General features: G+C 43.9%; 1 protein-coding gene across 1 annotated transcript; it reads left to right on the forward strand.

Moving 5' to 3' along the window:
* The first annotated feature begins 1,636 nt into the window (after positions 1-1,636).
* Positions 1,637-6,605, forward strand: LOC138853230 (uncharacterized). The gene is made up of 2 exons (XM_070088775.1): positions 1,637-3,255; positions 6,529-6,605. The coding sequence occupies exon 1, from the start codon at positions 1,637-1,639 to the stop codon at positions 3,164-3,166; it is 1,530 nt and encodes a 509-aa protein (XP_069944876.1). The 3' UTR covers positions 3,167-3,255; positions 6,529-6,605.
* The last annotated feature ends 9,395 nt before the right edge of the window (positions 6,606-16,000 follow it).

Below are 16,000 nucleotides of genomic sequence, written 5' to 3' on the forward strand. Positions count from 1 at the left end.
TGGTTGATTTTATTAACAATGTTTGATATTGACTTTGAGCTGTGATGATTTTAATTTGCCAAATTTATTAGTTCCTAATTCCAGTGTAATATATTCTGATGGGAAGTATGTTTTTATTATTGATTTGGCACTGTATGGCTGCAGTAGCAATTTTTATAATTTTTATTTAAAGCAATTTTTGAAAAAAAATTCTTTGAACGAGTGTAGAGCATTTTTAAATGAATGTAAACGTAAGAAAAAACTTGCGAAAAATAGTTTTTTAATGACTTTTTGTGTATCGAGTTTAAACTTGATTATTTCCAGAACATTCTTGGCAAAACTCTTTTGTCTTAACCGTTTTTTCTCTGTCGAAATTGCCTTATTGGATAAGCTACAAACTTTCATTATGACTCACGAAATCGTAATGACACGATTGCAAACAAACCAAGCTACGGGCGGGAACTGAACTCGCGGCTGGTGAGTCATAAAACTCCAGACTGGTTAACGTGCCTCATACTGAGCCAGGCCTCATACTGAGCCAGCCCTCATACTGAGCCAGGCCTCATACTGAGCCAGGCCTCATACTGGCCCAGGTCTCATACTGACCTAGGCCTCATACTGACCCAGGCCTATAATGACCCAGGCCTTATACTGAGCCAGAACTCATATTGAGCCAGACCTCATATTGAGCCAGACCTCATATTAAGCCAGATATCGTTCTAACTCAGACCTCTTACTGACCCAAGCCTTATACTGAACCAGACCTCATACTGAGCCAGACCTCATACTGAGCCAGACCTCATACTGAGCCAGACCTCATACTGACCCAGGCCTCATACTGATCCATTTCTCTTACTGAACCAGACCTCATAATGAGCGAGACCTCATAGTGTCATGCCCCTATGGTTAACCTTCCTTTAATATTACATTGCGGTTATTTCCTTTAATAGCTAAATTGGAAATGAACGTCCTTGTATTATTAAGACTAATTCTTATTAACAATTATTATAATTTATGTAACATGGCCATGATAAGTTTAATTGGAGGTATAGTAACCTGCCGGTGTATAGTTAGCCGTGATGTTCGATGGTTATACCCCCCCCCCTTTCCCCCCCCCCCCTTTATGTTCAACTACTCTACTGAGTGTTGGCGAGTCATGTCACGTGACCCACTTTACCTGTATGCTCAAGGTTGAGGGACGAGCAGTGAAGAAGTAGCAGCCAACGAGAACACTCCTGCTCATCTCTGGTAACTGGCCAAGGTTTATTAGCCGGCCTGGACATATTCTGTTTTATTCTGACTGCTTCCAATTGGGAAACAAGACTTTATACTTTAAAGTAATCTCCATTTATATATATGTTATATCTAGGATCTCCTCCTAATTGTTTGTTATGAAAGCCTTATGTATATGTTGGATACTATAGAAGAAACGTGCATCCTTAACTTATATACGATAATTCGTATATTATTTCTGGCTTTTGTTGTATTATGAATATACTTAATTAAAATTAGGCATTCCGGAGGATCACTATTATTACCCTAACCTCTCTGACCATAATTGTTATGCTCTAAAAAGAAGGAAATAGTGGTTACAATACTTTGGAGTGTAACAAGTGGGGGCCTGTGTCCGGGATCATAACACTGAATTTCCTTTAAAATGAATGTAGAAATGGCAGAGAGGTTTGAAGATATAACAAAGGAGAGATTACAGAATTTGAAGCTTCAATCTTGTTGGCAATTAGCACGAAGCTTGGGCATAAAATACGACAGGCATTTCACTGACCAGACAGTCAGATGTATGATACAGAATGTCCTTTTTCCAGATGAGCAGGATCCAGAGACTGAGAATGAAGAAGCAGATATTCCTTCCTTTTTAAATTCTTTTCTACAGACACCCGAGGCCGAAACTACGACGCTAACAACCCCTACTGGAGACGACGGACATGACCTTCCCGATACTCGGAAACGCTACGCTGCTACAACGACTCCAATTCCATCTCCAAGGACTATATGGGGAACAGAACTCCATCAGGCTAAAGAAACGGTTCCAGGTAAACCCTTTACAGATGTTTTTGAAACAGAACAAGAGGAAGTTCTATTGGATGATGAACACTTTCCACCCCAAATCCCTTTAGCCCTTTTGACTACTATTCAATCTAAGGAGAATTTTGAACGTCTAGAACGTATTTTATCGCTTCAAACCTCCTTTGTAGAAGCCCAGAGAAAGTTAAAAAGGGAGAATTTTGAACGTGAATCTTTGCTTTATGAACGGGAAGTACTGAGGAAGAAAAGAGAATCGAGTAATATGTATACAATCCCTTCATTTGACCTTGGTAAAGCAGCCTCTTTGATGCCTAAATTTACGGAGGATAATTTAGATTCATTTTTTGAAGCATTCGAAAATCAGGCGAAGGTGATGCAATGGCCTCCTAAATATTGGGCTGCTTTAATTCACTCTTCTTTAATAGGAAAAGCCCAAACCATAACTGCAAACTTACCTTTTGAACAATATTCTGATTATACTCAGGTAAAAGATTGTCTTCTGAAAGCTTATGATTTATTACCTGTCAGTTATTTGAAAATGTTTAGAACTCTGAAGAAATATCCTCAGCAGTCTTGGGTGGACTTTGCCAGGGAAAAGCTCTCTGCTTTCGAGCGTTGGCGTAGGGCCGCGGGAGCCGCCTCAGTCGAGTCACTTTCCCAGCTGATGTTGCATGAAGACCTTTTTAAATATTTTCCAGAGAGGGTTCATACTTATCTTTTGACATTTCCTACTACTAACTTGTTAGATACTGCTGCCCACGCAGATCACTTTGAAATTTCCCATGCTATAACCACAGAAATGTCTAAGACCCCGGAAAAGAAATCTACCTCCCAAGGTTTTAGTTCAAGATTGACTGCTAGGAAAGCTCCAGCTGGCGAACCTTTGAAGGTGTATTCAGATAAAAAACAGGTGACAAACTGCTCTTTCTCCAGACAGTATCCTAAAGATCAATTACCACTGTGCCTTTTTTGTAAGAAGTTAGGTCATAGACAGTTCCAGTGTTGGCATAAACAGCGGGAAGATAAAACCCAACCAAGAGGGAGATATCCTACCCAGGTAATAAATTCCTCTCGGAAGTATGAAACTCTGGATGATGAATCTCTACCTTTTCAGGCCTCATCTAGCAGACCGTCTAATAGATGACTTTACCACGACAGTGCTTCAGAAGAAAAGGTCCGAGTAGCTATGGAACCCTACTTTTCCCAGGGGAAGTTCGGACTCTGTAAAGAGAGGTTAGTAAATATCACTACCTTTCGAGATACTGGCAGCTATCTCTCTTTATTAAGATCAAACCTGGTAAAGTTACCTACTAGTAGTGAACCCCGGCTAGACGTATTATTAGAGGCTTACGGAGGCACAATAATAAAGGTCCCTATTATAAGGATTTATGTAGAACTCCCTGGATATGTAGGCTGGATCAATGTGGGACTTTCAGATAAACCTTTTCCCATTGCCGGCGTGGATCTATTAATCGGGAACAAAATTGATCAATTGGAGATACCCAGAGAGCCTCTGGTTTTAGATAATCCTTGTGATGTAAATTATGCCTTAGAAGCCTCTGAGGCAGGGCTAGATTTATTTCCCCTTAATGTGGTCACCAGAGCCATGGCTAAGAAATCTAACAATTTGGATATTCAACAGCCTTTAGAAATGTCCGATGAATTAGGTTTGAACTTCCTGTTTAGCGAAGCAATTCAGTCGAGACCCACAGGTGACAAAGTTTTACCAGTCCCTGCGGACCTAGCTAGAAAATGTAATAAAGAAGAATTTCTTATAGCTCTAAAGGACGATAAAAGTTTAACCAATAAGGATAAAGAGGAAGGTTACCTTTTAGATGAAGACGGTTTTCTTTGGAAGAGAAATAATGATAATGATTCGAGTTCAAAAGGAAACTTGTTAGTGGTGCCATTGTCCTTACGTAGTATGGTATTTGAACTAGCACATGATAATCCACTGGGAGGTCATTTAGGGTCTCGTAAGACAGAGAAAAAGATAAGGAAATATTTTTTTTTGGCCTCAGATGAGGACTTGTATTGCTGACAAACTACGGAAATGCCACGTTTGTCAAATAATAGGCAAAACGGCGCACAATCCCGCGTCTGCCCCTTTACTTCCAATAAAATGTCCTGAAGAACCTTTTGAAAGATTAGTTATTGATTGTGTAGGACCGTTGCCACGCACAAAAAGGGGTAACCAGTACATCTTCACTATCATAGATATGGCAACTCGGTATCCTGATGCTATCCCAATGTCCAAAATTAATTCCAGAAATATAGTAAGAGCTTTAATACGCTTCTTTGCTCAAGTAGGCATACCACGTGAAATTCAATCTGACCAAGGTTCTAATTTTACGTCTAAGGTTTTTAAAGAGGCTGTGTCTCGATTAGGAGTAAGACAGATCCTCTCTAAAGCATATCATCCCCAGTCACAAGGAGTGCTAGAAAGATTCCACCAAACCCTTAAATCTACTTTACGTGCTTACTGTGAGCAATATTCTCGTGAATGGGACGAAGGTTTACCCTTTCTTCTCTTCGCCCTCCGGGAAGCTGAACAAGAAAGTACTAAATACTCTCCATTTGACTTGATTTTTGGACATCAGGTGCGAGGACCCCTAGCCATATTACGAGATTCTTGGATAGGGAAGAGAGGACCTCTTCATCCCAGTCCTCTACTTTGGAAAGAACCTCTCTCCAAATTAAAAAGCTTAGCTGCCGTGAATCTGTCAGCAGTTCAAGCCAAAATGAAGAAATCTTACGACCAAAAGGCTAAATCTCGTTCATTCTCTCCAAATGAATTAGTGTTAGTTAAAAACTTAATTCCAGGACATTCTTTAAAACATAGATATTTGGGGCCATATGAAATAGTAGACAAAGAAAATGAGGTGAATTATCTGGTCCGTGAACCAGGACGTCGTAAGAAAATTAAAAGGTATCACATAGATAACTTAAAGAAGTACGAGTCTAGCCTTCTCCCTACTATTATTACCTCTATTCAACCTACATCCACTGAAATAAGGAATGACACTGTAAGGGAAGTAAGAGAATTTAGACTACATAATTCTGAAGTTTTAAAAGAACTAGACCATTTCCTGGAAGTTCTTCCTACCTCCCAAAAATCTCAAATCAAAGAGTTAATCACTAAATATATCTCCATCTTCAAAGATATCCTTACTCCTTGTACATTGGGTTTCCACGATATTGAATTGTTAGAAGATAGTCCAATAAAGCAATCCCCTTACCGGGTCTCTCCTGCTAAGCAAGAATTAATTCAACAAGAAATAAATACATTACTGGAATATAATTTGATAGAACCCAGTTGGACACCTTGGGCCTCTCCCTGTTTATTGGTCCCAAAACCCGATGGTACCGTACGCCTATGCACGGATTACCGTAAAGTAAATTCAGTCACCAAACCAGATGGGTTTCCATTACCCAGGATTGATGATTTAATAGATGCTGTAGCCGGTGCCAACTTTGTGACCAGATTAGACTTGCTGAGAGGGTATTACCAGGTGCCGTTAACTCCTAGGGCCCAAGAGATTTCCGGGTTCGTAGTTAAGAACGGACTATTTACGTATAAGGTTATGCCTTTCGGCTTGTGTAACGCCGCCTCCTCTTTCCAGAGAATTATGAACATTTTAGTCCAACCCTTAGAAGGTGTAGAGGCATACTTAGACGACCTGGTGGTTTTTAGTGATGACTGGCAGTCTCATTTAGAAAGATTAGAGCAACTACTTAAAGCATTGCAGAAATACAATTTCACTGTAAATTTACAAAAATGTGACTTTGGTAAAGCCCAGATTAAATATCTCGGTTTTAAAATAGGGAAGGGACTAGTAGCCCCCGACCAATTAAAGGTCCAAGCTATTTTAAATTTCCCGACGCCTCAGGACAGGAAAGCCCTCCAACGATTTTTGGGGATGGCTACTTATTACAGGCGTTTTTGCCCAAACTTTGCTCAAGTTGCCTCCCCCCTGACTAGATTGACCAGTCCTAAATATAAATTTAATTGGGACGAGAATTGTGAACAAGCTTTTAAACGTTTAAAACGTTTCCTTTCCTCTGCCCCAGTATTGCGTGCACCCAATTTCCAAATTCCCTTCACCCTCCATGTTGATGCCAGTGATGCAGCAATAGGTGCTGTCTTATTGCAATCCTTCCAAAATGATAATATTCTACATCCAATATGTTATTTTTCCTATAAATTGAAAGAATATCAAAGATCTTATTCAACCATAGAAAAAGAAGCCCTGGCGTTAGTGTTGTCCTTAGAACACTTTGACGTATACCTCGGTTATACTCCTCATGTGATAAATATTTACTCAGACCATAATCCTCTAACTTTCATAAATTCTATGAAATCAAAAAATGTTAGAATATTACGCTGGGCTTTAAGGATCCAACCTTACCGGATCTCCATTTTTCACATAAAGGGTTCGAGCAACGTGTTAGCCGATGCTCTCTCTCGCTCCTAATATATGGCCTAACTACGGAAATTCTTTGCAGTCAAGCAGTGTTTCTGGACCAGTTCTAGCAAGTGGATGACTAACCTTGGAATGATGTACCTCCATCCCTATACCAGCAGGTTGGTTTCTTCTACACCATCAGCACCTCTTCAAGGGGGGCTCCTTGGCGTGGTGAAGAGGCTCTTGGTCTGAGGAATTAGACCTATCGGTCTTCTTCCTCAGACCGAACCTAATTACCCCCCCAATCTCCCCTCCCCTATCCCATCCTCCCCATCCTCCCCTTTTTCCTTTCCTCCTCCTCCTCCCCACTCCTCCCTTTTGCCCTTCCTCTTTTTGTCCTTTGGGATTTCTCCCACAGGCGCGCTAGTTCCTGGGTAGGAGAAAGGATACCGGGGACCATCCCATTCCGTTGAGGTTCTTAGCGGTGGCGTAGTTTGCCGTGGAATCTGGATCGCCTGGGGATGTCCCGATCCCTCTCCGGTATCCCGGAGTAGCTTTGGGTGTCTTTCAGGCGACGAGTGTATCTCTGGAAGCCACCTTTCGGATTCCGGGGGTGGTGGCCGAAGGAGGTATGCTTTGTGGCGGATATCCGGCCGCCCTCTCTTTTGTCCACCGAGGTAGCTCGGCAGATGTGAGGTTGCTATCCCGGATTGTTAGTTTACTAGCATGATGGGTAGGGTATGGCACGGGTTCCATGCTGCATCTGCGCTACTTGCGGTGCTGAGGTCCTCTTGGGCGCGGAGGGAGATTTCTGGCCCTTTCATTCCTCCTAGGAACTATCCCTCCCCGGTCCCCCCCTTTTTTTTTCTTTTTTTTATTTTTATTTTCTTTTCTTCTTTCTTTTTTTTTCTTAAAAACAAAAAGAAAGAAGTAACCTAACCATGGCAGCCCTAGTCCATGAACCTGGTACCCCCGGGCCCCTTCTTGATACCGCACCCCGTTCTGACCCCGCCTCGTCTTTGGACCACTCTTCAGACATTCCTCATGCCTCTGTACCTATTGCCGGTGCTGTTTCCTCACCCGCTTCAGGTACTGAGGGCTCGACTGACTCCTTCGATTTATCAGACCTTCGCTCTCCTCTGACTATGCTTCCGGCCTCTCCCTCTACGGTGCGGCAATTTTCAAATCGCCGACCCGTTCCACGTCGGACCAACTCTGGTCCCACGCCTAAACGTCAACGACAATTACCTGCTGATGATACTTCTCCACCTTCACCTTCTCGTTCTTCTCAGAAACGATCGACACGTCCTTCACTACCTTTCCACGCTCGGTTTCAGACTGAACAGTGGACTAAATTCTTCACTTTACGACCAACTTCCTCTACTGCCTATCTTTCTGACCATAGTATTGGCAAGGCACTTCTACGCCATGTTGGTAAAGATATTTCTTTTCATGCTCTTAAGAGCGGTACGCGCATCATTACCATACAGAATGCTTCCCAGGCTCGTGAGCTCTCTCGTCTTTCCCATATAGATACTGTTCCTGTCACCCTTGAAAAACATCATTCCCTCAATTCTTGTAGTGGTACCGTCATTCTGCCCCATACCATAGTTCAACAAAATTTCCAGACATGTGGCACCGACATTCTAGAACAGCTGGAACTCCAAGATCTCCCAATCCTCAAGGTAGACACTTACGTTCTTCCTGCCCGTGGGCGGAGACGATACCCTAGCAATGTGGCTCGTTTAACTTTTGACAGCCGAGAACTCCCATCCTCAGTTTATATAGCAGGACATCGGTTACAAGTTCGAAAGGTGATCCCTACACCACAACAGTGTAGAAATTGCTGGCGATTTGGCCATCCAGCGAAATATTGCAGATCTATCGCCGAATGCCCAGTCTGTGGTGCCGATGATCATTCTAATACGTCTTGCAATCGATCTCCCTCTTGCCTTAACTGTCATGAGGCTCACCCTTCGTACTCTCGCCGTTGTCAGGTCTATTTAAACGAGCGGGAAATCCGTTACCTCAAAGAGACAGAAGGTCTCCCTTATGCCATGGCAGTTTCTCATCTCCGCCTCCAAGGGAGACTCCCACGTGTTTCTTATTCCCGTGTTTCAAAACGTCCCCCCACTTCTGGTATCCCATCTTCTACACCCACCTCTGTGGTTACCTCTCCCATAATCACTCCTGTATCTAATCCTTTTGCTGTCCTCGGCTCAGACGTCCCTACTTCAACGCCTCAGTCTAATCTCGCTTCTTCGAGTTCTCTCTTACAAGCCTCAGTGTCGACGAGACCTCGTACGACACCTCTTCCCAATCGTCCCTCTACTTCTCAAAAGTCAAAAAAAGGTCCGGTAACACCTCCTACCCATCTTCCACCTCCTCATTTTACCCTCCCTGTCTCTGTCCCTAGTTCTTCCCCTCTCACTGGCTCAGTTACAAGTGCAGAGGTTCACCCTCCTCCTCGTAATGTACCTTCCTCCCCTGTTCCCTCCCAAGTTTCTTCCTCTTCTGCCACCTCCCAGGTTCCTGTCTCTTCTGTCCCCTGCCACGCTTCTCCAGTTCCCTCCACCCTTTCGCCCCCCCCCTACCTTGGTACAGTCCAATACAGTTCCAATCTTTACTCATCCTCCCCCTACCATTCCCAATATTGTCTCCCATACGACATCTCTGAATTCCGAAACACTTGAAGCAATCTCTGAATATATTGCAGAGACCAAACCATCAATGGACACTGATCCACCTTCCGCTCTTTCTCTCTCCTCTGCTCCATCTGCGCAACTCCTTTCTTCACAGGGCACCGTTCCTTCGCTGCTTGAACATTTTCCACTGCCTCCGCATGTGGACTTTTCTAACCCTTCTAGTCCGTAGGAACCCTTACCTGCGGATTTCAAGTATCTTTATCATTGCCAATCATGGCCTTTTTACAGTGGAATATACGCGGCCTCAGGGGTAATCGGGGTGAGCTTCAGATGTTACTCTCCCAGTTTGCCCCTGTTGGTGTTTGCTTACAGGAACCAAAATTACACTCTGCTGTTATTTCTCACATCTCAGGCTTTAATTTATTGTATTCTTCAGATCCTTTTCCTGATGGGACCTTTAATGAAAGTGCCCTTCTTCTCCGCACTGATATTCCGTACCATCAGCTATTTGTTCATACTTCGCTGCATTACACAGCAGCCCGTATCCACTTACATAGGTGGTATACACTCTGTTCTTTATATCTCTCTCCTTCTCGGGCATTATCTATTCCGGATTTTGCCTTCCTTGTTTCGTCATTACCGCCACCGATTCTGTTACTTGGTGATTTTAATGCCCACCATTTCCTCTGGGGGGGGTCTCACTGTGATTCCCGTGGAATTCAGTTAGAGGCTTTTCTTGCCACCCACCCCCTCCATGTTTTAAATACAGGTACTCACACCCATTTTGATCCTCGGACTCATACTCTCTCTTGCATCGATCTCTCAGTTTGCTCTTCCTCCGCCGCATTAGACTTCACTTGGTCTGTTCTCCCGGACTTACATGACAGTGATCATTTCCCAATCATTCTTACTTCCCCTTCATATTCGCCACCTCTTCGCATCCCACGCTGGCAATTTAATCGGGCAAATTGGAACCTTTACTCACACCTGACTGTTTTTAAAGAGGTTCCTTCTTCGTCCTCCATCGATGAGCTTTTACACCTCTTCTCGTCCTCCGTTTTCACCGCAGCTTCTCATTCTATACCCCAAACTTCGGGCAGGCATTCTCAGAAATGCGTGCCTTGGTGGTCTCCTGCTTGTGCTCGTGCAGTACGTTTGAAACGCGCTGCATGGGGCAGGTACCGGTACAATAGAACCACAGAGCGACTCCTTGATTTTAAACAGAAGCGTGCGATCGCTCGCCGTGTCATCCGTGACGCTAAACGCACTTGCTGGCGAGATTATGTCTCCACCAACACCTCTGCTTCCTCTATGAGTGCAGTCTGGAAAAAAGTACGAAAACTGAGTGGTAAATATTCTCCTGACCCGGCTCCTGTTCTGCGGGTTGCCAGTGTTGATATAGCAAACCCACTAGATGTTGCCAATGAAATTGGCAATCATCTGGTCCGTATTTCTCAGGGACTCCATCTATGCCCCTCATTTCTTTCCTCAAAGTCTGCCAGAGAGTTAGCACCCTTGGACTTTTCTTCTCTCAGAGAAGAACAGTATAATGTGCCTTTTACACTTCAAGAACTGGAGGCAACACTCTCAGCTTGTCGATCATCGGCAGCTGGGCCCGACGACATTCATATTTGTATGCTACAACATTTACATCAGTCAGCCCTTGCAGTCCTATTACGCCTTTACAATCTTATTTGGTCACAAGGAGTTCTTCCACAGCTGTGGAAATCCGCCATTGTTCTCCCTTTCCGCAAACCAGGCACTACGGGACATGAAACCTCCCACTATCGTCCCATTGCTCTTACCAGTGCAGTTTGCAAAGTAATGGAACGTCTAGTAAATAGACGTTTAGTGTGGTATTTAGAGACACACAACAGTCTCTCCAATCGTCAATATGGCTTTCGTAAGGGACGTTCTACCATAGACCCCTTACTGCGCTTGGATACGTATGTTCGTAATGCCTTTGCGAATAACCACTCAGTTATTGCCATATTTTTTGACCTTGAGAAGGCATATGACACAACTTGGAGGTATAATATTTTAGCCCAAGCCCACTCCTTAGGCCTTCGAGGCAATCTACCATCCTTCCTTAAGAACTTTTTAACTGACAGGCATTTCCGTGTTCGGGTTAATAATGTGCTCTCCCCGGACTTTATCCAAGCTGAAGGTGTCCCCCAGGGATGTGTTCTGAGCACAACACTTTTTCTCCTTGCTATTAATAATTTGGCCTCTAGTCTTCCATCTAATATTTGGTCATCACTCTATGTTGATGACTTCGCTATTGCCTGTGCAGGCGCTGACTGTCACCTCCTTACAGTTTCTCTCCAGCATGCAGTCGACCGTGTTTCCAATTGGGCCACCACACATGGGTTTAAATTTTCCAGCACTAAAACCCACCAAATCACTTTCACTAGACGCTCTGTCATCTCCGATCATCCTTTGTACCTCTATGGCTCCCGTATCCCTGAACGTGATACAGTCAAGTTTCTGGGCCTCCTCTTTGATCGTAGGTTATCCTGGAAACCTCACATTACCTCTCTGAAGGCAACTTGTCACAGCCGGCTGAACCTTCTTAAAACCCTTGCTCATCTTTCGTGGGGAGCTGATCGTCGAACCCTCCTTCACCTACATTCCACCCTTATTTTATCGAAACTTGATTATGGTGACCAGATCTATTCAGCGGCATCTCCTGCTACTCTCTCTAGTCTTAACCCCATTCATCACCAAGGATTACGTTTATGCCTTGGTGCTTTTCGCTCTTCCCCTGTCGAAAGCCTCTATGCAGAAGCGAACGTTCCATCCTTATCCGATCGCCGTGATGCCCATTGCCTGCGCTACTATGTACGCTCTCATGATCTCCGCAATCCTTCCATTTATAGAATGGTCACTGATATTAGTAGACATTCTTTATTTGTTCGCCGCCCCTGCTTACTCCGTCCCTTCTCTCTTCGCCTTCATTCGCTCTTGTCTTCTCTTCAACTACCACCTTTCTATGTACATGTAGCATCTTACTTTTCCCTACCCCCCTGGGAAGTTCCAGCTGTTCGAGTCTGTTCTTTCTCCCTCCCTTGCTCGAAAGCCCAACTGTCTACGGTCGCTTCCCGCTCTCTTTTTCTTGACCACTTTCACTCTCATTCTCATGCCATTGCTGTGTACACAGATGGCTCTAAGTCTTCTGACGGCGTAGGATTCGCAGCAGTGTTTCCGGACAGCGTCGTACAAGGGCATTTACTATCTTCAGCTAGTATTTTTACTGCTGAATTATATGCCATCCTTACAGCACTTATCCGTATTGCATCTATGCCTGTGTCATCATTTGTGGTTGTCTCAGACTCCCTTAGTGCTTTACAGGCTATACAAAAATTTGATACACCTCACCCCTTAGTCCTCCGTATCCAACTTTGGCTACGCCGCATCTTTACTAAGCATAAAGATATTGTTTTTTGTTGGGTCCCTGGTCATGTTGACGTACAGGGCAATGAACAGGCAGACACTGCTGCGCGGTCAGCAGTACATGACCTACCAGTTTCTTATAGAGGTATTCCATGTACGGACTATTTTGCTGTAATATCTTCCCACCTTCACACCCGTTGGCAACAACGTTGGTCTACTATGCTTGGCAACAAACTTCAGTCTATTAAACCGAGTATAGGTTACTGGCCGTCTTCTTATCACCAGTGTCGAGGTTGGGAGACTACTCTCTCCCGTCTTCGCATTGGCCATACTCGTCTTACTCATGGATATCTCATGGAGAGGCGTCTTACTCCTCTCTGTGAGAATTGCCAAGCTCCATTATCAGTCAGCCACATTCTGTTGGACTGCCCACTTTATCAACGAGCACGCAGAATTTACCTCTGTCGTCGTCTTCGCCCCGCTGCTCTCTCTTTACCTTCCCTTCTCGCTGATGGACCCACCTTTCATCCGGACTCTCTCATTGACTTTTTGACAACGACTGACTTACTTCACAAATTCTGATACTTTCAGCCCTTTCTACTTGAATCTCTTGCTACCCTCTACCCCCGTACTATCCCCTGCCCCGCTGTTTTCTGTAACCTGCTGATCATCCCCCTCCCTTCTGCCATCCAATTCCCTTGCTTCCTTCCCTACCCTGCAGCGCTGTATAGCCCTTGTGGCTTAGCGCTTCTTTTTGATTATAATAATAATAATAATAATAATACACCATCAGCATCTTAAACGCCGAGATATTTGCTTGTGGGCCGGGGTGTCATGCCCCTATGGTTAACCTTCCTTTAATATTACATTGCGGTTATTTCCTTTAATAGCTAAATTGGAAATGAACGTCCTTGTATTATTAAGACTAATTCTTATTAACAATTATTATAATTTATGTAACATGGCCATGATAAGCTTAATTGGAGGTATAGTAACGTGCCTGCCTGCCGGTGTGTAGTTAGCCGTGATGTTCGATGGTTATACCCCCCCTTTCCCCCCCCCTTTATGTTCAACTACTCTACTGAGTGTTGGCGAGTCATGTCACGTGACCCACTTTACCTGTATGCTCAAGGTTGAGGGACGAGCAGTGAAGAAGTAGCAGCCAACGAGAACACTCCTGCTCATCTCTGGTAACTGGCCAAGGTTTATTAGCCGGCCTGGACATATTCTGTTTTATTCTGACTGCTTCCAATTGGGAAACAATACTTTATACATTAAAGTAATCTCCATTTATATATATGTTATATCTAGGATCTCCTCCTAATCGTCTGTTATGAAAGCCTTATGTATATGTTGGATACTATAGAAGAAACATGCATTCTAAACTTATATACGATAATTCGTATATTATTTCTGGCTTTTGTCGTATTATGAATATACTTAATTAAATTTAGGCATTCCGGAGGATCACTATTATTACCCTAACCTCTCTGACCATAATTGTTATGCTCTAAAAAGAAGGAAATAGTGGTTACAATACTTTGGCCTCATACTGAGCCAGGCCTTATAATGAGCCAGACCTTATACTCAGCTAGACCTCATACTCACCTAGACCTCATACTCATCCAGACCACATACTCAGCCAGATCTCACACAGGAAATAAGAGAAGGGATGAAGGGAGGGATCGTGACAGGACGCCTCAAATGGAATTTGATTACATGAAGAGCTTAACACCTTCCCTTCCTAGCCCTTCCTCAGAAACTCTTCTCTGGATTAATCCTAATTTTCCCTCCCATCTTTATCTCACCCTTCTATTTTCCTTTCCATCCCTTCTTGCTTGCCTTCTTCTCTTACCCTTCCTTCCCTTCGTTCCTTACCATCTCTGTTCCCTTCTTTCCTTTTCTTCCTTTAGCCTCTATATTTCCCCTTCCCTTCGCCAGCCTCCATATCTAACTTAAGCTTCCATCTTCCTTCCTCTCATTCATTCTTCCTTTCTCTCATTCATTCTTCCTTTCAACAGTCTCATTTCCGTCCCTCCTTTTCTCTTCCTTCCTTGTCTCCTTCCCTCCTACATTTTCACTTTTCCTTCCTTCATTTTCTCCTCTTTTCCTTCCCTCTCTACCTTTGTTCCTTTCATACCTACTCTCTCTTCCTTCCCTACTCCACATTCCTTTCTCCTTCCCCATCCATCTATATTCGCTCTCTTCCCGTTCTTTGCATCCCTGCCATCTTCCTGCTTTCTACTCCCTTCCTCCCCTTGTTCTGACAGTGCAGATGGTGGTGGTAGGTGGAGAGAGAGTGGTTGTGACAGTGCAGATGGTGGTGGTAGGTGGAGGGACAGTGGTTGTGACAGTACAGATGGGTGTGGTAAGTGGACAGAGTGGTTCTGACAGTGCAGATGGTGGTGGTAGGTGGTTAGATGGGGAGGGAGGTAGCGTTAATCAACAGGTGCTGTATCATATCACCTGTCTTGCTGCTCCTCCTACCTTCCCGCTCTCTTTGTTCCCTCCTCTGCCTATCTCTCTCTCATTTTCTCACTTTCTCAATCACCTTTTCTCAATTACTTTCTCTGTTTTCCTCACCTTCACACTTTCTAACTTTCACTCTGTGTTTTTCACTCTGGCACTGTCTATCGTTGTCACTGGAGCCAGGCAGAGGTTAGTGTTCAATAAGCAACGTAGTCACTCGAGTTTGGCATCAGGACGGCAGGTCGCTGGAGTACTTATAGTGGGTGTTGCTGGTGAACTTATGAGTCATGGTACACCACTTACTCTCCCCTTCCTCGAATCAAAAATAATTTACTCTCGTTCCCCAGCCGGTGAGTGATACTTTTGGGTTTAGTGCTTCATGTTCCAAAAACGTCATCGTCATCCTTATTCTCATTCGCCGCCCACCATCTCCACCACTGCCACCACCACCAGTAGTTACAGTAGTGGTAAGGGGCCACGCTGCCATACCAGGTCAGTGTCACCACCTGTGTTCAGCACAACAGTGGAGTTCATCTTGCATTCGTCCAGTAACTGATGTAACATAGCAAAGTTCAGCAATGTATCCTACTAAGAGACATTTTTTAAAACCATGATGTTGCTGACCCAGTAGCAAGTAAGGTGCCGATGCTCGCGCCAACACTGATAAACGTTCACACTTGTTTTTCTCAGCCACTTCGCTGCCAGGTGTAGCGTCACCGTTTTTTTTTTTGTGTGTGCGTGTGTGTGTGTGTGTGTGTATTTTTCTTACCTGTGATCAAACATACATTTTTAAAATTTTATGTTACCTAACCTAACCCAAGATAACGTAAATAAACCTAGTGAGAGTAAAGGAATTCTAGCTTTTGTTTTGAAACCAAATTTACAGGTTTATGTTTAAGAGATCATCATTGTTTTATGATAACATCCTCGTGGTTTATAGTAGCACCCATTTTTACGATATCATCCGTGGGTTTGAAGACAACACCCGTGTTTTACGATATCATCCGTGGGTTTGAAGATAACACCCGTGTTTTACGATATCATCCGTGGGTTTGAAGATAGCAC

This window comes from Cherax quadricarinatus, chromosome 26 (genome assembly GCF_038502225.1).
Source record: "Cherax quadricarinatus isolate ZL_2023a chromosome 26, ASM3850222v1, whole genome shotgun sequence".
Taxonomy (NCBI): Eukaryota; Metazoa; Arthropoda; class Malacostraca; order Decapoda; family Parastacidae; genus Cherax; species Cherax quadricarinatus.

Excerpts from the sequence above, each read along its gene's own strand:
- LOC138853230 (XM_070088775.1), top strand. The coding sequence starts at position 1,637 with ATGAATGTAGAAATGGCAGAGAGGTTTGAAGATATAACAAAGGAGAGA.